This window comes from Silurus meridionalis, chromosome 2 (assembly GCF_014805685.1).
Source record: "Silurus meridionalis isolate SWU-2019-XX chromosome 2, ASM1480568v1, whole genome shotgun sequence".
Taxonomy (NCBI): domain Eukaryota; kingdom Metazoa; phylum Chordata; class Actinopteri; order Siluriformes; family Siluridae; genus Silurus; species Silurus meridionalis.
In genome coordinates, this window is record NC_060885.1 from 18522303 (window position 1) to 18541451 (window position 19149).

The 19149-nt window shown below is 38.9% G+C and overlaps 1 protein-coding gene across 6 annotated transcripts in view; it reads right to left on the reverse strand.

The window, feature by feature from the left end:
• Positions 1-19149, reverse strand: part of pcdh15a (protocadherin-related 15a) — a 200128-nt gene that overhangs the window by 158431 nt on the left and 22548 nt on the right. For all 6 annotated transcript variants that reach the window (XM_046834051.1, XM_046834068.1, XM_046834042.1 and 3 more), the window contains exon 2: positions 13435-13552. In XM_046834051.1, the coding sequence (XP_046690007.1) occupies positions 13435-13525 (91 nt within the window). In that variant the 5' untranslated portion in view covers positions 13526-13552. The remainder of the gene's footprint in view (positions 1-13434; positions 13553-19149) is intronic.

Consider the following 19149-nt stretch of genomic DNA (forward strand, 5'->3'; position numbering starts at 1 on the left):
ATTTGTCATGAGCACAATTACCGTATTTTCCAGACTATAAGCCGCTACTTTTTCCCCACGCTTGGAACCCCGCAGCTTAAACAATAAAGTGGCTAATTTATGGATTTTTCCTGGGTTTTTTCCGGTTTCACAAGCTTCAAGCCAAAAAACTGAGCCCCATAACATAAGACCAATGAAATTGCCGAACGCGTTAAGGTGAACCAATGAAACTCTTTATATTAAATCACGCTCCCACTGAATCGGGCCGCACCACATCATAAATATGGATGAGGTTCCTCTGATGTTTGACCTGCCTCTCACTCAGACTGGCAACAGGAAATGTGAATCATTTGTCACGCTGAAAACAACCGGGTATGAAAGAAACGCACTTCACCTGTGTTCTAAGCTGCACGGCATCGGGAGAAAAGCTTCACCGATGGTGATTTTTAAACGCACGACGATGCCAAAGAAAAACTCCCGAGAGAAATTGTTGTGAAAGGAAGGAGGAAGACAGTGAACAATGACTTTCTTGGTAGGCTACTGTTTAGATACAAGCCGTGTAACAGACACTGTCTTTCGTTAAAGCCTGTGTAAAGTTTATTAGTTTCAATGTAGTCACCTGCGGCTTATAGACAGGTGCGACGTATTTATGTTCAAAATAAAAATCTTTGTAAAATTCAGTGGGTGTGGCTTATATTTGGGTGCGCTTAATCGTCTGGAAATTATGGTAACTCTTTAAAAAATGTGCAATTTTTTTTGGAAGGGGTTTCCATTAGAAAAACAGAATGGTTTTTAGAAGATAAAGTTTATCTGTAGTTAGTGCTTTTTTATTCAGTAGAAAAATTTTGATTGCAGTGTCGAAATAACAAGATAGCAGACAGTTTAAGTACAAAAGAGGAAACAATAACACCTGGATTTGCATATTCAGAAACAAATCTGTAACCTAAAATGTTACAGGCAATATAAATACGCACACAGGCTCAGGGGCACTTTATTAGAAATATCTGTACGCATTCATAAAATTATCGAATCAGCCAATCCTCTGGCAGCATAAATGATGGGCCAGCAGATTTTTGTAATGTTCATCAGATTAGGGGACTCTGGCATGATTGGTGGGGCCAGACATTTGGGCTGGTTTCAGTATTTCTGTAACTACTGATCTCCATGGATTTTAACCTGTAACGGTCTGCAGAGTTTACACAGAATTGTGCAAAAAAACACCTTCAGCGAAAAGCATTCCTTTAGCAGATGCGTCTTGTTGATGATTAAAGGAGAATAGCCAGACTTTTTAAGCTAACAGGAGGGCTATAGTAACTCAGATAACCACTCTGTAAAATGCACAATACGTCGAATTTTGATTCAAATGTGCTACAACAGCATATGACCATGTCAGGTTCCACTTTTATCGTCCAAGAACAGAAAACCAAGGCAACGGTTGGCAACAGCTCACCAAAACTGGACAGATAAAAGCTAAAAAAAATTAAGCTTAGACTTATGAATCTTTTTTCTTGGCTAGAGCAGATTTTGACACCAATAGCATAAATACATGGGCCCAACTTGCAACTGTCCAGGCTGGTGGAGGTGGTGTAATAGTGTGGGCAAAGTTTTAGTCAAAATTTAAGTCTATTACTACTAATGGTCTTCTAATGGCTATTTCCAGCATGATAATGCACGTCAAATAGTAAAGGTCATCTCAAACTGGTTTCATGAGCATGACAATAATCAATCAATGTATTTTGTACTTCAGCAGCCTTTTAAATGACCGGACCTGAATCCCATAGAAAACATTTGCATGTGAAGGAACAGGAGAATTGTTGAAAATGTGACAAATCTGTAGGTATTGTGTGATTCATGTCAACATGGAACAATCTCATCTTCTGAAAAATTTTTCTAGATATTTTGTAGAATCTATGCCATAAAAAATGTAGGCTGTTTTAGAGCAAAGTAACACCCTACATACTGTAGAATAAGTATATTGTTTCTATATAGTGTGTCTTGTGTTAATAAACAATGACAGATTTTCCTATTTATCTACTGCATAATCATTCAAGTAAATAAATCACAAATAAATATCTTAAGACAAATATAAATCTTAGGTAGAAGATAGGTACCTTCAAAAAGAATTAAATAAATCAATGAATTAAAAGAATACTGAATAATGATACTACTACTAATAATACAAATATACATTATTATTATTAAATAACCAATTGCAAATTCAAAAAAGGTCTATTATGAGCAATGATTTAATTTTATTGAATTAAAATGTTCATTTAATGAAACAAATAGATCATGATCAACAAAAGATCAACAATGCTGACTAATGCCAAATCTAGGATTCTAATTAATTAGCATTTCTGAAATACCCTTACAATATACTGTTTCAAGAAGGAAGCTATTTAAGAAAAAATACTTATTTGGACATTTGACCTTGCTTTGACCTTGAAACTGTTTGGTCAGTTCCAAAATACATAAAACATAAGACACATAAAAAAAAAAAAAAAAATCAAATTTGCTTATTTGCTTACCAACAATCATGCCAATAGAGACAATACAGACTGGCTTGATATATATGGAAAGGAAATGATGGGAGACCAGCCTAATTTGTCTCGTCCCCATGGTAACGAGGGACAGAGAGGACAAACCCCATTCTCTTCTCACTGTAGGTCACCTATGATCCACCCAACAAACACATATTTCCACACATCTCTCTCACACACAAACACACACAGATTCTGCAAGTATGGATATGTTAATTAAATAAGTTTTAAATGAATGAGTTTTAACGAAGTGAGTTTATTGTAATTGGGAGACAGGAGTTGTAGTTATTGTCTACTTAATCACTAGCTATTGACAGAATTATTACCTAAACTGTACTGATAGCTGCCTACATGGTACGCATTGAAAAATTTTAATTACTAATCCATAACATAATCAGCCATTAGGGGAATTTACACTAAAATAATTTGTTTAGGATTTGTATTTTTTTATTTAAAATAAACTGTTACAACTTTTTCGTGTTAATCATTGTAAGATATCTTTGTAGTGTGCTATTATGCATTATGCAAAACGCATTATGTAAAACTACATCACTCATGCACCTCTGCTTCTTTAATCACTCAAGGAAGTGCACTGTAATTAGCTGAGATTTGCATTTATTTAAAGAACATTGTATCATCTAGTAAGGAGCACGAGCATGCACACAGAATACTCCGGTTAGCACAAGACTCAGGTTGCAGATCACGCTTCACTACACATGTTCTAAATACTTGTAGGTGTTTGTAAAAGCACCATATATCTAAAAAATACAGAAATGTTGCTACATTTGCAGAGACATTTTGCTGTAACCCTGCTGAATAATGTAGGTCTGATACTTTTACACCTGGGTTCTTACAGATGACTTCTTTTCTGGAATTAAATACATGTAGCAAAGCTCACATAAATAAAAAAAGACATTGCTAGTTGTCTGACTCAAAGTATGGAAAGATTTTAAGTGAGTGATGTGAACAAACAGCAAAACAAAGAAGAAAAAGTTTTTCGTTTACGCTTGCAGGCTCCAGTGCCCAGTGTAACCTCATGTTCACATTACATCACATTAAACTAAGCCAGGTTACATCATACTTTTAGAGGGATTGCACACCCAGAAAAGGACTACACATAAATAATTTACACATGCACCTTCTATACAACAGCTCCTAATTGTGAATAGGCAACAGCTGCAATATGTGGAACTATAAGAGCAGTGTTGGGCAGTAACACGTTACTAGTAACGTGTTACTGTAACGAAGTTACTTTTGACAGTAACTAATACTGTAACGCATTACTTTTAAAAATAAAGTAACTCAGTTACCATTACTGTATGGTGCGTTACCCGTTACTTTTTTAAATGAATTAATTTATGATGATTAATGAATGAGCCTACAGTCTAACCTGTTTACAGCAGCGACGCATTGTAGGATTGGTGGATGAACCACTGTAAACACGAAGAAGACGCACTCTGGGTGTGTTTCCGTTTATTCAGGTCTGTGCAGCAGTAATGGCGAGTCAAGGCGAGAGCAAGACAAGTTTCTCAAAGTGGAAATATGCTCATTATTTCACTTTAGTTGAGTATAAATACAAAAACTTTTTAGTCAAATGTAAGCTGTGTATTTCTGGTTCGAAGCTTGTATCTACTGCGCTAAACACCTCCAGAAACTCCATGCCTCGACGGAGCTAGAAGTTAGAAGCTAACCTGGTGTTCTGTTGTACATTGTTGATAGTTTTCATACTTAAGCTGTGAAAGGAACATTTTTAAGAGCTCAACACAACAGCTTTTATGATGCAGAAGCCACTTTATTTTTTGATTCTGAATATATTATTCAGCTTGTATTGTTAATTATTTCAGAAATCCTTGTGATATATTCAGTTTGTGCTGGTCTGACTTAAATAAAATAGTGTTTAAAAATAATTTTGTGTTTAAGTCAGTTTTGTGTTTGTATAGACCATAACGCATAAAAGCACATTAATGGGAACATTAAAGAATGTTCTTTAAAAAAGTAACTAAAAAGTTACTTTTAACAGTAACGCATTACTTTTTGGTATAAGTAATCAACAAAGTAACTAAGTTACTTTTTGAATGAAGTAACGAGTAACTGTTACTAGTTACTATTTTTTATTAACTAGCACAACACTGTATAAGAGCCTAATGTATGCCATTATATGCAACTCATTATTAGTGGCATTGAAGCACCTTGTACAAGCATATTGATTTTGTGCCTTGCTTTTCCAGAGCATATCTTGACAAAATTTTCCATCTTTTCTACAACAGCTCAACCTAAAACTGTATCTGCTTCCACATACAGGACTTCGGATATGTGGATCCATAGGATGGAATTTCAGAAGAACAATGTGAATTAGTTAATGCCTCAGGATCATTTTTGTCATCAGACACAGAGTGCAAAACCCCTGGCTATTGATAGAATTGCCTCCATTTCACAAAGCATTTGTAAACTTTCACCATGAATGATCACCTGATATGGAATAGAACAAAGTACTTGCCTTTTGAATTCGCCTTTTTCCAGCCTTAACCACGATGTGAAGCTTCTTGGGAAATTAAAGCTCTTCTGAATTCCCTTTTGAAGCTTGGCCTTTTCAATTTTATCACTGTTCCAGCCTGAAAGTGACTCAGTCAGTGTCCAGCCTGTGATCTGTATGTGCACTGCTCTACGTGACATGCTTTGTCAAGATACTTCCACAATCTTACCTCGAACAGCCAGCAGATCACACGTTTGGATATAACTTTCAAGCTACAGTACAGAGTTGGAATATATGAGCAGTGTCTAGTCTTAAGCTGTGACAGAACATGATTTCTACCACTGAGATCAACTCCTTCTTTTATCACTGACTGATAAAATAAAAAATAATTTCCATTTTTCTCCATTCTACTGTATTTAGAATGTGGGCACACTCTTCGTCTAGCTATTGTAATTTAGTGACCAGTTAAATCATAAGTTTTATTTAAATATTTAAGCTCACAGCTGACAGAAACATATAATATATGTGTGCTTTCATTTCCTGTGTTTAGAGAGGTAACAACCCTGCAAACTAAGTGGATGTTATTTGTATGAATTATGGAATGACTGAATTCATTTTATTATTAGCATATATAGCCAATGAAGACCTTTTTTGGGAAATTTTTCAACATACATAACTGTTTAAATTTGTGCAATTTGGGTCTGAACCAAATCTAATTCATAAAAAGACAACTCAAATGTTTACTCAAATATTAAACTGGTATAGCAGTAAATCAATAAAAACATGTTTGAAAAAATAAATATGTATATGGCACACTGTATTTAAATGAAACCTACTTTTTACATAAAAAATATTAAGAGTAATGTCAGACCATGCATTCTTAGAGACTTTATAATAAGTTTTCTGACCTAATCATTTGTTTTTCCAAGATTTGCTCAAGATTTCCTCTGTGCATCTTAGAATTAATTGTGTTGAGCTTAAAATTACTTCTATTTCTTCTTATATTTCACTGAGAGACTGAAGGTCACTTGTTACATTACGTACTATACCACTGCCTTCCTTCAGTTGATCCAACATGAAAAGCAATTAAGTAGCTAGCTTGCCAGTTTTTTATTCCCATGGATGACAGCACTATGCACTATGGCGAACTCTGAGTTCAGGGGCATCCAAATAGAGTGGAATAGATATTTTACAGATTCTTAAACACATTCTTTTTCTGTTTTTCCACAGAAAACATTCACAAATGTATGTCTCACAATTTAGAAATGCATTAAAAATAACCCTACTAGTTGCCATTATGGTTAAATTCAACTTTCTTCCAATATATAGTCTCTAGGTAATGTATGTAACCCTAGTTCCCTGAGGAAACGAGACGTTGCATCGCAACGCTTTGGGAACGTTTCCGTGTTGTCCACGCTCTAAATCACCTGTGTAATCTGTCCAATGGAAGGCACAGCATCACCATCGGCGTGACGTCACGATGAGAAAGCTATAAAAAGCACATGGAGTGAACCCGGCACCAGCTTCTGTGTAAGAGAAGGCAGCGTGGCAAGGGGACGTATGACCCCAAACGGAGCGGGGAGACCAGAGGACTCATAGGAAGACACGATAGCATCAATAATCCACCTGCTGAGAGTCTACTTATTAGCAGGGAGGCCTCAACAAGCAGTTGTTCTGACTTTCTCCAGGGCCCTGTCATATGTATGTGTTCAGTGCTTGCAGCTTTTGGTTCAGCTTTTCCTGGTCTGGGGCCTGAAATGAAAAGAATAGAATAACTGGATGTAACCTGCTTAAGGGTGCAGGAAGGCACTGGCCATGCCTGAGGTGAACTCAAGAAAGGAGGGGGCACTGAGATCACTAAAGATCACCTACTCTCCTCAGAGAGCAGAAACAGTCTTTACTGTGGGATGCCTCCATGAATTCTCGGCCAGGGGCTTTAAGGGGGCTCAGATAGAAACTCCAACACAACGGTCAGTTCCCACCCAGGCACTCTAGGTCACACTGGAGGCCTCACCCTCCAGGTGCCGCGGAGACAACGCGTCAAATGCGGGTCTCTGCCCAGTGATTGCCCCACTACGGAGGCATGATATGCCGAAACAGTGGACACGTAGACTTTGCGGGTGGATGGAGCTAACCCTTTTGCGAACTGTTCCTGAAGGAACTCCAGCACTGAACCGACCAGGCGGTGGACTAGGTAAAATTGGTGTTGAACGGACAACACAGTGAACAGACGCCATCTCATGGCTGGAGCTCTGGAATAAAGAATGGTCTCAACCACCTTGATGGAGAGACAGGACCCTTGGATATGTGCCCCCTCAGGGGCTACAGCCACAGCTTCTATATTCCACTCAGAGGGATCTCTAATGGAGGCTGATCGGGGAAGCCCACCAGGTCCACAAACCATGGTCTGCCCGGCCACCTTGGGGCCACCAGGAGGAGACGTACTCCATCCCGGGGAAACTCTCTCCACAACTCCTAGAAGCAGGAGGCTTACAGGCACAGCTTCAGCCACGCATGTGCTATGGCATCCAGCCCTAGAGGGGCTGAGGGAGTCAGGGAGAACCATAGGGGACAGTGCAACGTCTCTTGAAATGTAAAAAAGTCCACCTGGGCCTTGCTAAATCTGCTCCAAATTTGCTCCACCACGTGAGGATGAAGCCACCATTCCCCGCATCTCAACTCCTGCCTCAACAGGGTGTCTGCTGCTTCGTTTAGATGGCCCGGGATGTACGCTGCTCTCAGTAATAGCAGCCTCCCTTGAGCCCACAGGAGGATCTGGCGTGTCAGCCTGTACAGGGGGCGTGAACGCAAACCTTTTATGATGTCTTAATTTTTTAATTAAATACATACAGATCGCTTGAGGAACAAACAGAAGCTGGCACTGGCTTCACTTCATGTGCTTTTTATAGCTTCCTAGGCATGACGTCACCCCCATGATGCCATGCCTTCCATTGATCAGATTACACACGTGATTCAGAGCGTGAACAATGCGTAAGCATTCCCAAAGCATTGCAACGCATCTCGAGTTCCTAAAAGGAAATGCACTGTGATGATATTTAATGTTATAACAGTGACTTGCTGAGCACAAACGTCACAAATTTTAGTGGGCTCGTCGGCAAAGCACACATTTGGCTGTCAATCCAAAAGTTGTTAGGCTTTAGCTCCTACTCCTTTCTAAGCATTTTCTCAACTCTAACACTTAAAGCTGGAAATGGGAATGTCCCTTTTTTTCTTTTCACTTATGTCTGTCTGAGATTGTGCAAGTGTAGGTGTTCTCTATTCAAGTGGCCCATACTTCAGACATTCTTCCTTGTGAGTCAGCTCAGTAAAAGCTAAACACATCACAATCCAACTTACTATTGCATTATACAGTATATAGCCAAAAGTATGTGGACACAAGCTTATCCCAACCATGACACAACGTCTATGTATGTTGTAGCATCAAAGACTCACACTTGCAAAGAATTATGTGACCCAAATGTGCTCCAGCATACCATGTACCAATGTACATAATATAAATAAATTAAAGTTCTTAAAAAGCTTTGTTGAGCCCCTTTTGAAATAACTTTAGTAAACACTAATCACTAATGTTTTTATAGGCACAAATCCTTAGTCACGTACAAAACTTAGTATCCTGTTCTAAGAAGAGTGGAGGAAAGGGAGAACTAAGGAATGTCCAAGTACTAAGTTCAAGATGGCGCCGGTGAGGTTGACTGCCGTCCGGCTACGTTTTCTCTTTTTTTGTTTATTTTATATTTTATTTACTTAGTTATCTTTCCATCTACACAAGATGGACATCATTAGATATAAAAGAGCCACTCTTATATCTATTGGTGTACAATGCACTCACCTTTCGCCGTTTTTAAACCCGGACCCATGCCGGCCGAGTGAGATCCTGAGGAAGAACAAAGGATGCGACCCGTACCGGCGTCCGAGAGGGAAACAAGCCGGCGTCAAGAACAGGCTGAGGGCACGCGCACACCGCGCTCCCTTACCTAGTATCCTGTTAGCCAACGTCCAGCCAATGAAAAACAAGCTCGACGACCTCAAGGCAAGGGTCAAGTTCCAGAGGGACATTCGGGACTGTAACCTTCTCTGCTTCACCGAGACATGGCTGAACCCAGCGGTACCGGACCACGCCATCCAGCCGGCCAAGTTTTTCTTGGTTTACCGCATGGACAGAAAACTGGAGTCGGGAAGTCAAGAGGACATGGAGTGTGTCTGATGGTGAACAACCACTGGTGCAACAGTGCAAGCATCGTTCCCCTTTCACGCTCCTGCACACCAAATCTGGAACTAATGACCATCAAATGTCGGCCCTTTTATCTAACTTGGAAATTCAGCTCGGTCATAGTCAGTGCCGTTTATATTCCACCTCAAGCGGACACAGACACTGCAATATGGGATTTACACGAGACACTAACGCTACACCAAACACAGCATTGGGATGCTGCACTCATTGTGGTAGAAGATTTTAACAGTGCCAACCTCAAGGGCACACTACTGAGCTTTAACAGCACATCACCTGCCCCACCAGGGGTGAAAGGACACTGGACCACTGTTACACACCATTTAACAACAGCTACAAGGCACAATCAGGTCCACCATTCGGGAAATCGGACCATGCCGCCATCTTCCTCATGCCTGCTTACAAACAAAGGCTGAAACAGGAAGCTCCGGTTTAGACGGAGGTCGCATGCTGACCAATCGGTGGCCGCTCTGCAGGATGCTTTAGATGACGCAGACTGGGACATGTTCAGGCGCAGCTCTGATGACGTCAACATTTTTACGGAAGCATTTGTGGGATTTATCGGGAAACTAGCGGATGATATAGTGCAGAAAACCACTATCAAAACATTTCCCAACCAGAAGCTGTGGGTGGATAAAACCATCCGCGACGCTCTGAGATCCCGCTCCGCTGCCTACAACTCGTCCATAGTTTATTTTCACATGAACTGAGTTGATTAAGCAACAGTCTTGTGACAAAAATCATGAAAAATTAAAGGGAGCTCATTTACTTTTAATGGAGTAATATTTTACCGAATGTATCTCTACTTTAACTCAAGTATATGGTTTGTGTACTTCGTCCACCACTAAGCAAGACACCACTATATTGCAAAGTATTAAATTTGACTTTTGTGTATCATTATAGTTCTACCTGCTGTGCACTACATTCTTCCATGTAACTTATATTTGAAGCTCAGGAGCTCAGACTACCTGTCGATTACTGGCCATAATTGGGTCATCCCCGCTGAAGGGTAAGTTTAGACTATAATGTCTATCAGCTATATTGATTCCTCTTCATTCTTCATGAACATTGTGCCTTCAACTGACATTTGGACATCTGATGACCTTTCTTAAAAATCATTATTGTATTGTTATATCAACAGTGTTTCCTCCTTTGAGACAGAGATATTTGCAGTAATCCAAAGACGGCCATTCTTTACTCTTGCCTTACAGGATCACTGACAACCCATTCCAGTCAGGTTTTAGCAAAATACGACCCATCTTGAAGAACCTGGATCAATAAATGCTTAGATGTTTATGGCTTTACTTTCTTAGAAGTGGATGCCTTTACTGGTGTAATTGATGGTGTACAATCGGTGTAGCTTTGAGTGTTGCCAGAACGGTCAGCCACATTAAGGACCATCTGTGTTCTGCTCACAGATTGCTCTGATGTTTGCGCTGATGTGTAACACTCTGGGATTTGGTTTAGTGCATGCACTGCAGGTAAAATGCCTTATGCTCTTTGCTCAGATGACTGGTTTTTGTCATGCGTCCAGATTCTGTTCTGTCTTAGGAATTATCATGTTCTTGTGTAAACTGTTTCTCAAATTAATGTACATCTAAAAAACAAATTTCTGGATTTTTGCTGTGTTGGTTTTACATTCACACTGCTTAAACTGCTTATCTCAGTGTGTTTCTGGGTTTATCTATAATAGAGCTTGAATGTTGCTAAATTCTGAATACAATGTTATCCTAGTTTTTGAAAGTTTGCAAAAGAGTTTGAAGGAAATACTTCTCATATTAGAGTATCCTGTTCTGCATGTTCAAAGTATTTCATCTCCTGTAAAACAGGGCAAATTCTATAGAGCATTTGAATCCTTTTATTTGATCATAGGCCAGGTAAGAACTTTCTCCAGGCATTTGAAAATGACCAAAGTAAGTCCTATTGAAGTCATTTATAGTTATTTGATAACGTCTATGCTGACAGTTTTTGACAAGATCTTGAGCTTGTCCCTTGAGGTACTGTATAAGTAAATGCAATCTGTCATGGTCACTGTCACTTTTAATTTCAATCTCTTGCAAAAATGACTGGATAAAGGATTTGTATGGCACAATGTTTTCTGCAGAATAATTGCTATGTTCTATTTTTGTAATGCATTTTGTAAAGACTATCCTGTTCCTGCAGGGTTCCTGAGTAAGTTTTCCCTTCTTTAACTGAGCTGTGTGCAGGGAGGTCTGCACAAAGATATCAGGGGTCTGCACTATGTTCTGCTGCTGCAGATCCTGTAGCGGAAAATCCTGCTGGGTTTAACAGAAGATTAATTTTCTGCATTAAGCACACCAGAAAGTTTTACATGGACAGCCCCTTTAGGTGGCACAATTAACAATTTTTGTGCTAAACTGCAGATATTCATTATCCATAGTATTTATGATTGTATTTTGATCCAAGTGTTTCTGGGTTATTGTTGGTCCTTGGGTCCTGCTCATGCAGTAAAATAAAAGTAAAGCTGGTCTCACTGTCTGTGTACTCCCGGGACAGAAACTAGATGATGCACTAGAGCATGTGTTTAATCTACAAGATCTTCTCGACCTTTTTCTTCTCAGAGAAGTAATTACTGAGATCACTTTGAGGGACACTTTTAAAATCATAAGCAAATATGATCACGGAGCTATTTTGTGATTTTGGAAAGTTTGTTTAATTTTAAATTTATTCTTTGCTTATTCTTATTTTTTATCTCTCTTATTTATTACTCATTAAGAAATCGGCAAGCACATTTGATTTAACTTCAACTGCAGACTCAGTATCAGTCATTGGGCATTAATAATGTTCATATGCTGGGTAAGATTGACATTTTGATTTGGTATTTTTATTATCCAGCATCACGCATACTATTGTCCAGTTTTATCTATCCATACTATTGTCCCGTTTTATCCATTCATCCATCCATCCATCCATCCATCCATCCATCCATCCATCAATCCATCCATCCATCCATGTAAACAAAACCTCGGTACCAAACACAAAATCAAAATACCTTAAATAATGTAGTGCTTTGACACACTTTCATTTTTATTCATTAATTTTTTTTTTCAGTGGGAAAACCCTATTTGCTGAGTTTTCTATGTTGTTTTCTTGCTTTTAGCTCAAATGGAAGGAAATAAATAATTGATCCATGTATTCCTTTATGTCCCTGCTGCACTTGCTGCACAAAACCCTAGTTTAAGTTCACATTAAGTCATGTAATGTTACATCATGCTTACATTGTTAAAAAAAATTAAAAATTAAACAACAAGTCAAATGACTTTTAATACAGTTATTTTTTATTTGCACTGGCTTCTACACTGTGCAAGCAGGATGACACAAACCATAGAGAAAGACAGTAAAAATGTTTAAAACCGAATAATGGTTTGTTGTACATTTAAATTCATTTTAAAAATTTAATTTTGGACTCTGCAAAATTTTCACTGGTAATAAGTGAGCAAAGAAAATGTGGGCATTACTTATAATAATAGAGCACGAGAAGAAAATGTCATAAGCGGCCAAAAGTCAAATCACCCTCGCCTACAGACTGCACAATAACTGCTAGTTTCAAATCATCTAAAATCAATAACAATAAAACATTGCATGAACAAACAAGGAGAGCAGAGTTAAAATGTCAGCCATAGAATGCCATGCCTTTTATGCACACCCACCAACTGGAACTGTGTGGCTGTACTTACAGCTCATTTCCTCCTATCAGCACTGAAACACTTTTAGACTTTTATAGCAGTTGTCATTTTGTCCTTGGCAGTCTGGAATTGCAATTCATATATCATTAGCTTCTTATTTCAGGAGCCTTATCAGAGTTCACCACTAATAGGTTCTGTGTTAAGGACATTGAAGTCTGACATTGATACTGAGCATTTCTGACACTAGTCTTAACATTTAGAGGAGAAACTAACAAAATGTTTAACTAACTTGGATTACTGCTGCTTGCTCAGTATTGAAATAGATTGTCCTGCAAATGCAAAAAGAGAAATGTGGCTGACATAAAAAAATCTTTCAGCTATCTCAAATTGTGGAAGGAGGATGTAATATATAATAATGAATCCATTACAAGCAATTACAGCAATTACACTGTCTGCATCCTATTTGTCCTCACATAGACATAATGAAGGCCCCAAGACACCGTAAGGTTCAGAATCTAGGACAAGCTAAGAAATTATCTGGCTTACCTTCTGTACCCTGAGCCATGATGTGAGGGATGGGCTTAAGCAGGACAATCCCAATCCCAAACCACCTCACTAGCCACAAGACCCTCCTCATTTTTACTCACAGCTGTCTGCTGTCAACCTGAAACAAGAGAAAAACAGTTACCAAATTTTAGATTTCATTCTCTAAAAACTACCTAGTGCTAAATTAATAGTGTTTAAACAAGACACCATTAGTGACAGATCTTTCAAGTATTCTGAGAAGAGAAATACTGGAACACTTACAGTAAACTAATAGTAGATTTAAGTCAATGACACATCATATTTGTTTGTATATGCCTTGATTCTCCTCTTTAGTAGGAGAAATTCATGCTTACTTTAGTTAAATTCTATTCTACTTTAGCTAAATGATTGACTTGACCAGTCAAAAACTTTATGTTAATACATACTTCATTTATGTATGCACACTAAAAATTTTAGTGTATGTACTTAAAATTCAAGTATATGCTCTTTTTATTAAACTACTCAGTAGCAGTTTCTGGATTAGCCATAGCCTTCACAGCTCCAAGTAGTGGTAAAGTAAGGTGACTCTGTGTGAAAGAAAATATTCCTGCTGGGAGGAATCTGCCAGGGAGGGTGCTCAAGAATGGGCACAAACAGGTCCGCAAACCATTGCCTGACTGACCATCAACTGGTCACCAGAAGGAGATGGACTCCATTCCGGCAAACTCTTTTCTAAACTCCCGAAAGCAGCGCAACAGGGGGAAAGGCGTACAGTCACGGCCTCGCCCATGCCATTACCATAGCGTACAGCCCGAGAGGGGCTGGGTGAGTGAGGGGAAACCAAAGGGGACAGAGCCGAGTCTCTTGAGTCGCATATAGGTCCACTTGTGCTCTCTTCTTGGTGGAGTCTCCATTCCTGGCCTCGGCGCTTGCCTCGAAAGGACGACTGCTGGTTTAGGCACCCAGGGATGTATACTGCCCTTACTAAGAGTAGCTTCCCTTAGGCCCACAGGAGGATCTGACATGTCAGCTCGTATAGCAGGCGAGCTCACAGACCCCCCTGATGGTTGATGTAGGGGACCACAGATGTGTTGTCCGTATAGATCATCAAATAGTGGCCTCTCAGGTCTGAGAGGAAATGCTTCAAAGCCAGAAGCATGGCCAGCATCTCTAGGCAGATGATGTGCCACAGAAGATGGGCCCTTTCCATAGACCTTGGGCGGAGCGGCCAATCATGACCGCCCCCATGGCATTAAGTATGTGTCTGTCATTAACGCTACACGATGACAAGAAGCAATTTACTTAGGGTCCTGTGACAGGAACCCGGTTTGTCTCCACACGTCTAAGACCCGTAAGGCTTGCCACATGACCTTGATTGTGTGGAGTGGGTTGCCTTTCCGCTGAAGAGGTCTCATGTGCAGGAGGCCAAGTGGTACCACATTGGACATGGCTGCCATCAGGCCCAGCAGTCTTTGAGACTGCTTCACTGTAAGTGACTGACCTTCACTTACTCTGTTGATGGCCGTGAGGATAGACTCAACTCGAGCAGGAGACAGCAGTGCCCACGTAATGGTTGAATCCCAGACTACACTTAAATAGGTGGTTCTTTGTACTTGAGAAAGTACATTTTCCTTGGGGTTCAGCCTAAAAGCGCAAGGCCAAACAGAAGGAGCAGATATTGGTAAGTTTCAGCCCTGTTTAGGGGAAGGATGGAAACGTGGAAGTAGGCATCATTTAGATCAGTGGTCCCCAACCCCTGGGCCGGTCCATGGGTCAATTGGTACTGGGCTGCACAGAAAGAATACATAACTTACATGATTTCAATTTTATTTATTATCTACTTCTTACTGATGTTTTATTTTGGAAATTTACCGGATTTTCTTTGCCACATCTGTCTATGATTTACTCTTGATGCATGTCAAGATGCTTGCCTCGGTCACATGGAATACCTACACCTGCTACTTTCTTAAAGGGGCTCCTCCAGCCGGTAACACATAGCATCACCGCTAAATTTAAACCCCCAAGCTAGCAAAATGAACAAAAAACAACATAGTGGATTCACGTTTATTATTATATTTTGAAAAGAACAGTTTTTATGCCGGTTGTATCATTTTATTTTGTTGTATTTATCTGCCACACCCAAAAGGCCAGTCTGTGAAAATATTGTCTGACAATAAACCCAAACTGAATTGTGTAGCCTTTTCTCTACAGTGCACAGGACCCATTGAGACATGTCTGACAGACGTTTTCAGTCTGCGAGATAGTCTCCTAAGGGAATCAGTCTCTCGAGACTGACCTCTGGTATGCCTAGAGTCGCTGGGACAGTGCTCTAAAACTGCTCTAAAGGCCTCCTGAGAGGCGGCAAGCCTCCCAAATCTGCTATGTTTCCTGATGTAAGTTGAGGGAGGCACCTCTGGGACTTGAAACCCCATATGTGGCAGGGTTAACAAACTGACCTCCTGAGTGTGCCAAGGAGATATGGGCACTGCATAACAAAGTGCAGCTGGTCCGGTGATCCAGGTCTGTAATTAATCATCATGTGAAAATGGTATAGTTTAAATAAGTGCTATTGTGTAAACTGTTTGTTTGCTAACTTCGCGACAGTCACACTAGATCTTTTCTGGCGTGACTCGCGAGCAACATAGTGATGGATTTAATTGAAACAGTTCGAACAAACATTAAATCTAAAAACAGCAAATAACAGCAGCAGTAAACAATAAAATTTGTAGTCACTGTTGTGGTTTTCAGCGAATGCTTATGCATTTGCACACAATTTCATATTTTTTACATTATCTTTCTTTTTAAGCAAAATAATGCTAATTCATGCTAACGCTAACTCATGCTAATTTGACTTAGCAGGAGTAAATTTGTTCGAAGGAGAAATCCCCCATGCACTCCTCCACAAGCAACCACTAAAAGCTTTATTTATCAAAATTAAAGATAGATAAACTCAATATGTAGCTTTGCTTTTTTTCAAGTACACGTATGCATAAATACCCTGAATTAGGGTTTTATATAGATATAATAAGCAAATATCTCATTTAAAAGTTTTTATTTTTCTAAATCTGATTAATTGATTAATCGAGGGGAAAAACAAAACAAAAAAATCAATCATCTGATTAATCGATTATCAAAATAATTGTTGGTTGCAGCCCTACATTAAACAGCACTGTTCACCACGAAAACTTACAAATGTAAACAAAATATTTTGCAAAAAAACCCATAATGGATAAGGCAAGTATATTTATTTAGCATACATTCATGCATACTTAATTAATGTATGTACAATTAAACTTTTGAGTACGCAAACTTAAAATAAAACAGAATTTTTAAAGTGCTAATGCTTTTAGTATTTGGCCCTAAACTTGGAGCAGTGGAAGTAAATTAAGTCTTGAAATATGATGGCAACAATACCAACAGGTGTCCTAACTTTTGTTTATTACTTACAAATCTTCTGTCTGTAAAAAAAAAGAGGTTGGTACAGACTATAGCCCTATTCAGACGGGACTAGTTTTCCAAACGACGTTTGAGTTAGAATTTTTTTCAGTCGACGTCTGTCATTTCATGTATGGATTTGGACGGGACTAACATCCCGTGTTTATTGCGGAGGTAGGCGTGTCTGTGTTTTACATGTGGGCGTTGCACAAGACCTCTACATCCATCATTGGTGCGCAGAAAGCAGAAATTTGAATACCGTCACGCTAGGGTTAGTACGGTAGTTCACGTTGACCAAAACACACAAGTAAACGCGTTTTGGAAAAAAAACATTTTTGCCAATTACAGACATTCGCATTCGGATGGGATTAGATTTCAGAGACAGAGGTCGTGTGAGAAAATGACAGACATGGCAGATTTAGACGGGATTAAAATCACAAAGTACCTCTGTGAAACAGAAATTTCTCTAACGACCCCCTGTAAAACTAGTCCCGTCCGAATAGGGCTTATGTTACTATAACCGCTTTAGCAATATTTGAACAGTATTAGGCTCCAAGAAGTAGAATATGGTGAGAAAATGGCAATTATAAAGGAAGACAGGCAGATAATTATAACCATTAAAAGAAATTACAAAGAAACCAAAGGTGTAATGTAGTTTCCTACACCATTAAAAGGAACTTGGAACCTGAAGAAAACTCTAACAGGGAGTGGTCTGGCAGACCCAGATACAACACAATTAGAAGACAAGTTTCTGAAAGTCAACAGCTTGAGTGATATCCACTGTACAACAGCTTCGAGCACAGCTTAACACTGGTTGAAGTAAGTAAGTTTCAAATGTAACTCTAAAATAAAGGCTTCAAGCTACAGGTTTGACAGGTCAATTGGCAGTAAGAAACACATCGCTAAGATGGCAAAATAAGAAAAAGAGGCTTGTCTGGCCAATGAGGCACCACCATTTTATTAGGGAAGTCTGGAAAAGGGGCTTGTGGATTGATATATCAAAATTAGTAATCTTTGCTTGATCACAAAGGTTTTTTGTATGACATTAAAAAAAAAGCAAAAGCATGGTTCCTTGGCAATATCTGTCATACACAAAGGAACCAGTAGGATTGGATCTAGTTTATTTGGGACCAGAGTGGGCAACTTGCAGAGTGACTGAACCAAAACTACCTCCACTGCATTTTGCAACACCATGCAATACCCTCTGGTATACACCTATGGTTAAGAAGAGGTTCAACCTACAGCAACATAGTAGCCAAAACAAAAATCCAGCCTGTGTTATAATTACTAAAAAATGTCACCTAAACGAAAAAGTCTTAGGAACATAGGAATAAAAATGGCTTTGTCATTCCAATACGTTCAGAGTATATTTTATCTATAAATACTGAGACAAATTGCATCTCTTTAAAAGTACCCAAGCCACTGCATGATACTCTACACACAAGCAGATGCAGAAGTTCTCAATAAATGCAGTCAATATGTTCCCCATGACAGCCTTCATTTCCATACTGGTTTAATCAAGAGCCAAATAAACTCAGTGTTATCCTGCTGGGATCTGTAGGAAGGAAAATTGAGTTATATTGCTGATAAAACATGACAGTAAAAGCAAATGGGGTCTGTTATACAACATTGTTTTTCAGGGCAAGCCAAAGAAATGTGTTCTTTTTGACAAAGGTCTAAATCCTTAAGTCAATTTCAAATTCAAAGTTTAATTTACTCTTTCCTAGTTTTAAATGCATTGTATGAAGGCAAATCAAATTCTAGTAGTGCATGATGACAAATAAAATTACCTATTAATTTTGTTATAGCTGTACTCTCTGCTTTTGTATTAAGCTGTCTCTGTGGATGGAACTTGCATAACGTAAATTATGTGAAAATAAACTTAAGATGAGTGAATCAGCTTGACATACAGTGGGAGAAATAATTATTGGATACCCTGCTGATTTTGCAAATTTACCCCTTTCAAAGAAATGAACAGTCTAAAATTTTTATGGTAGGTTTTTTTTTTTTTTACAGAAAGACACTAATACACTAATATTATACATAAATGATTTTGTATTTGATTGAGTGAAATAAATATTTAATATATATTCAAATATTTGTGACTCCCACACTCCAAATTAGTCCTGTCCCTTTAAAAATTTACTCCTAATATCAACTTTTTATGTGTATAAAAGAAACCCGTCACACAATCAACCTCTTCCATTCAAACCTCTCCACCACCACAGGCAAGACCAAAGACCTGTCAAATGACAGGGACAAGATTGTAGACCTGCACAAGGCTGGAATGGGCTACAAGAC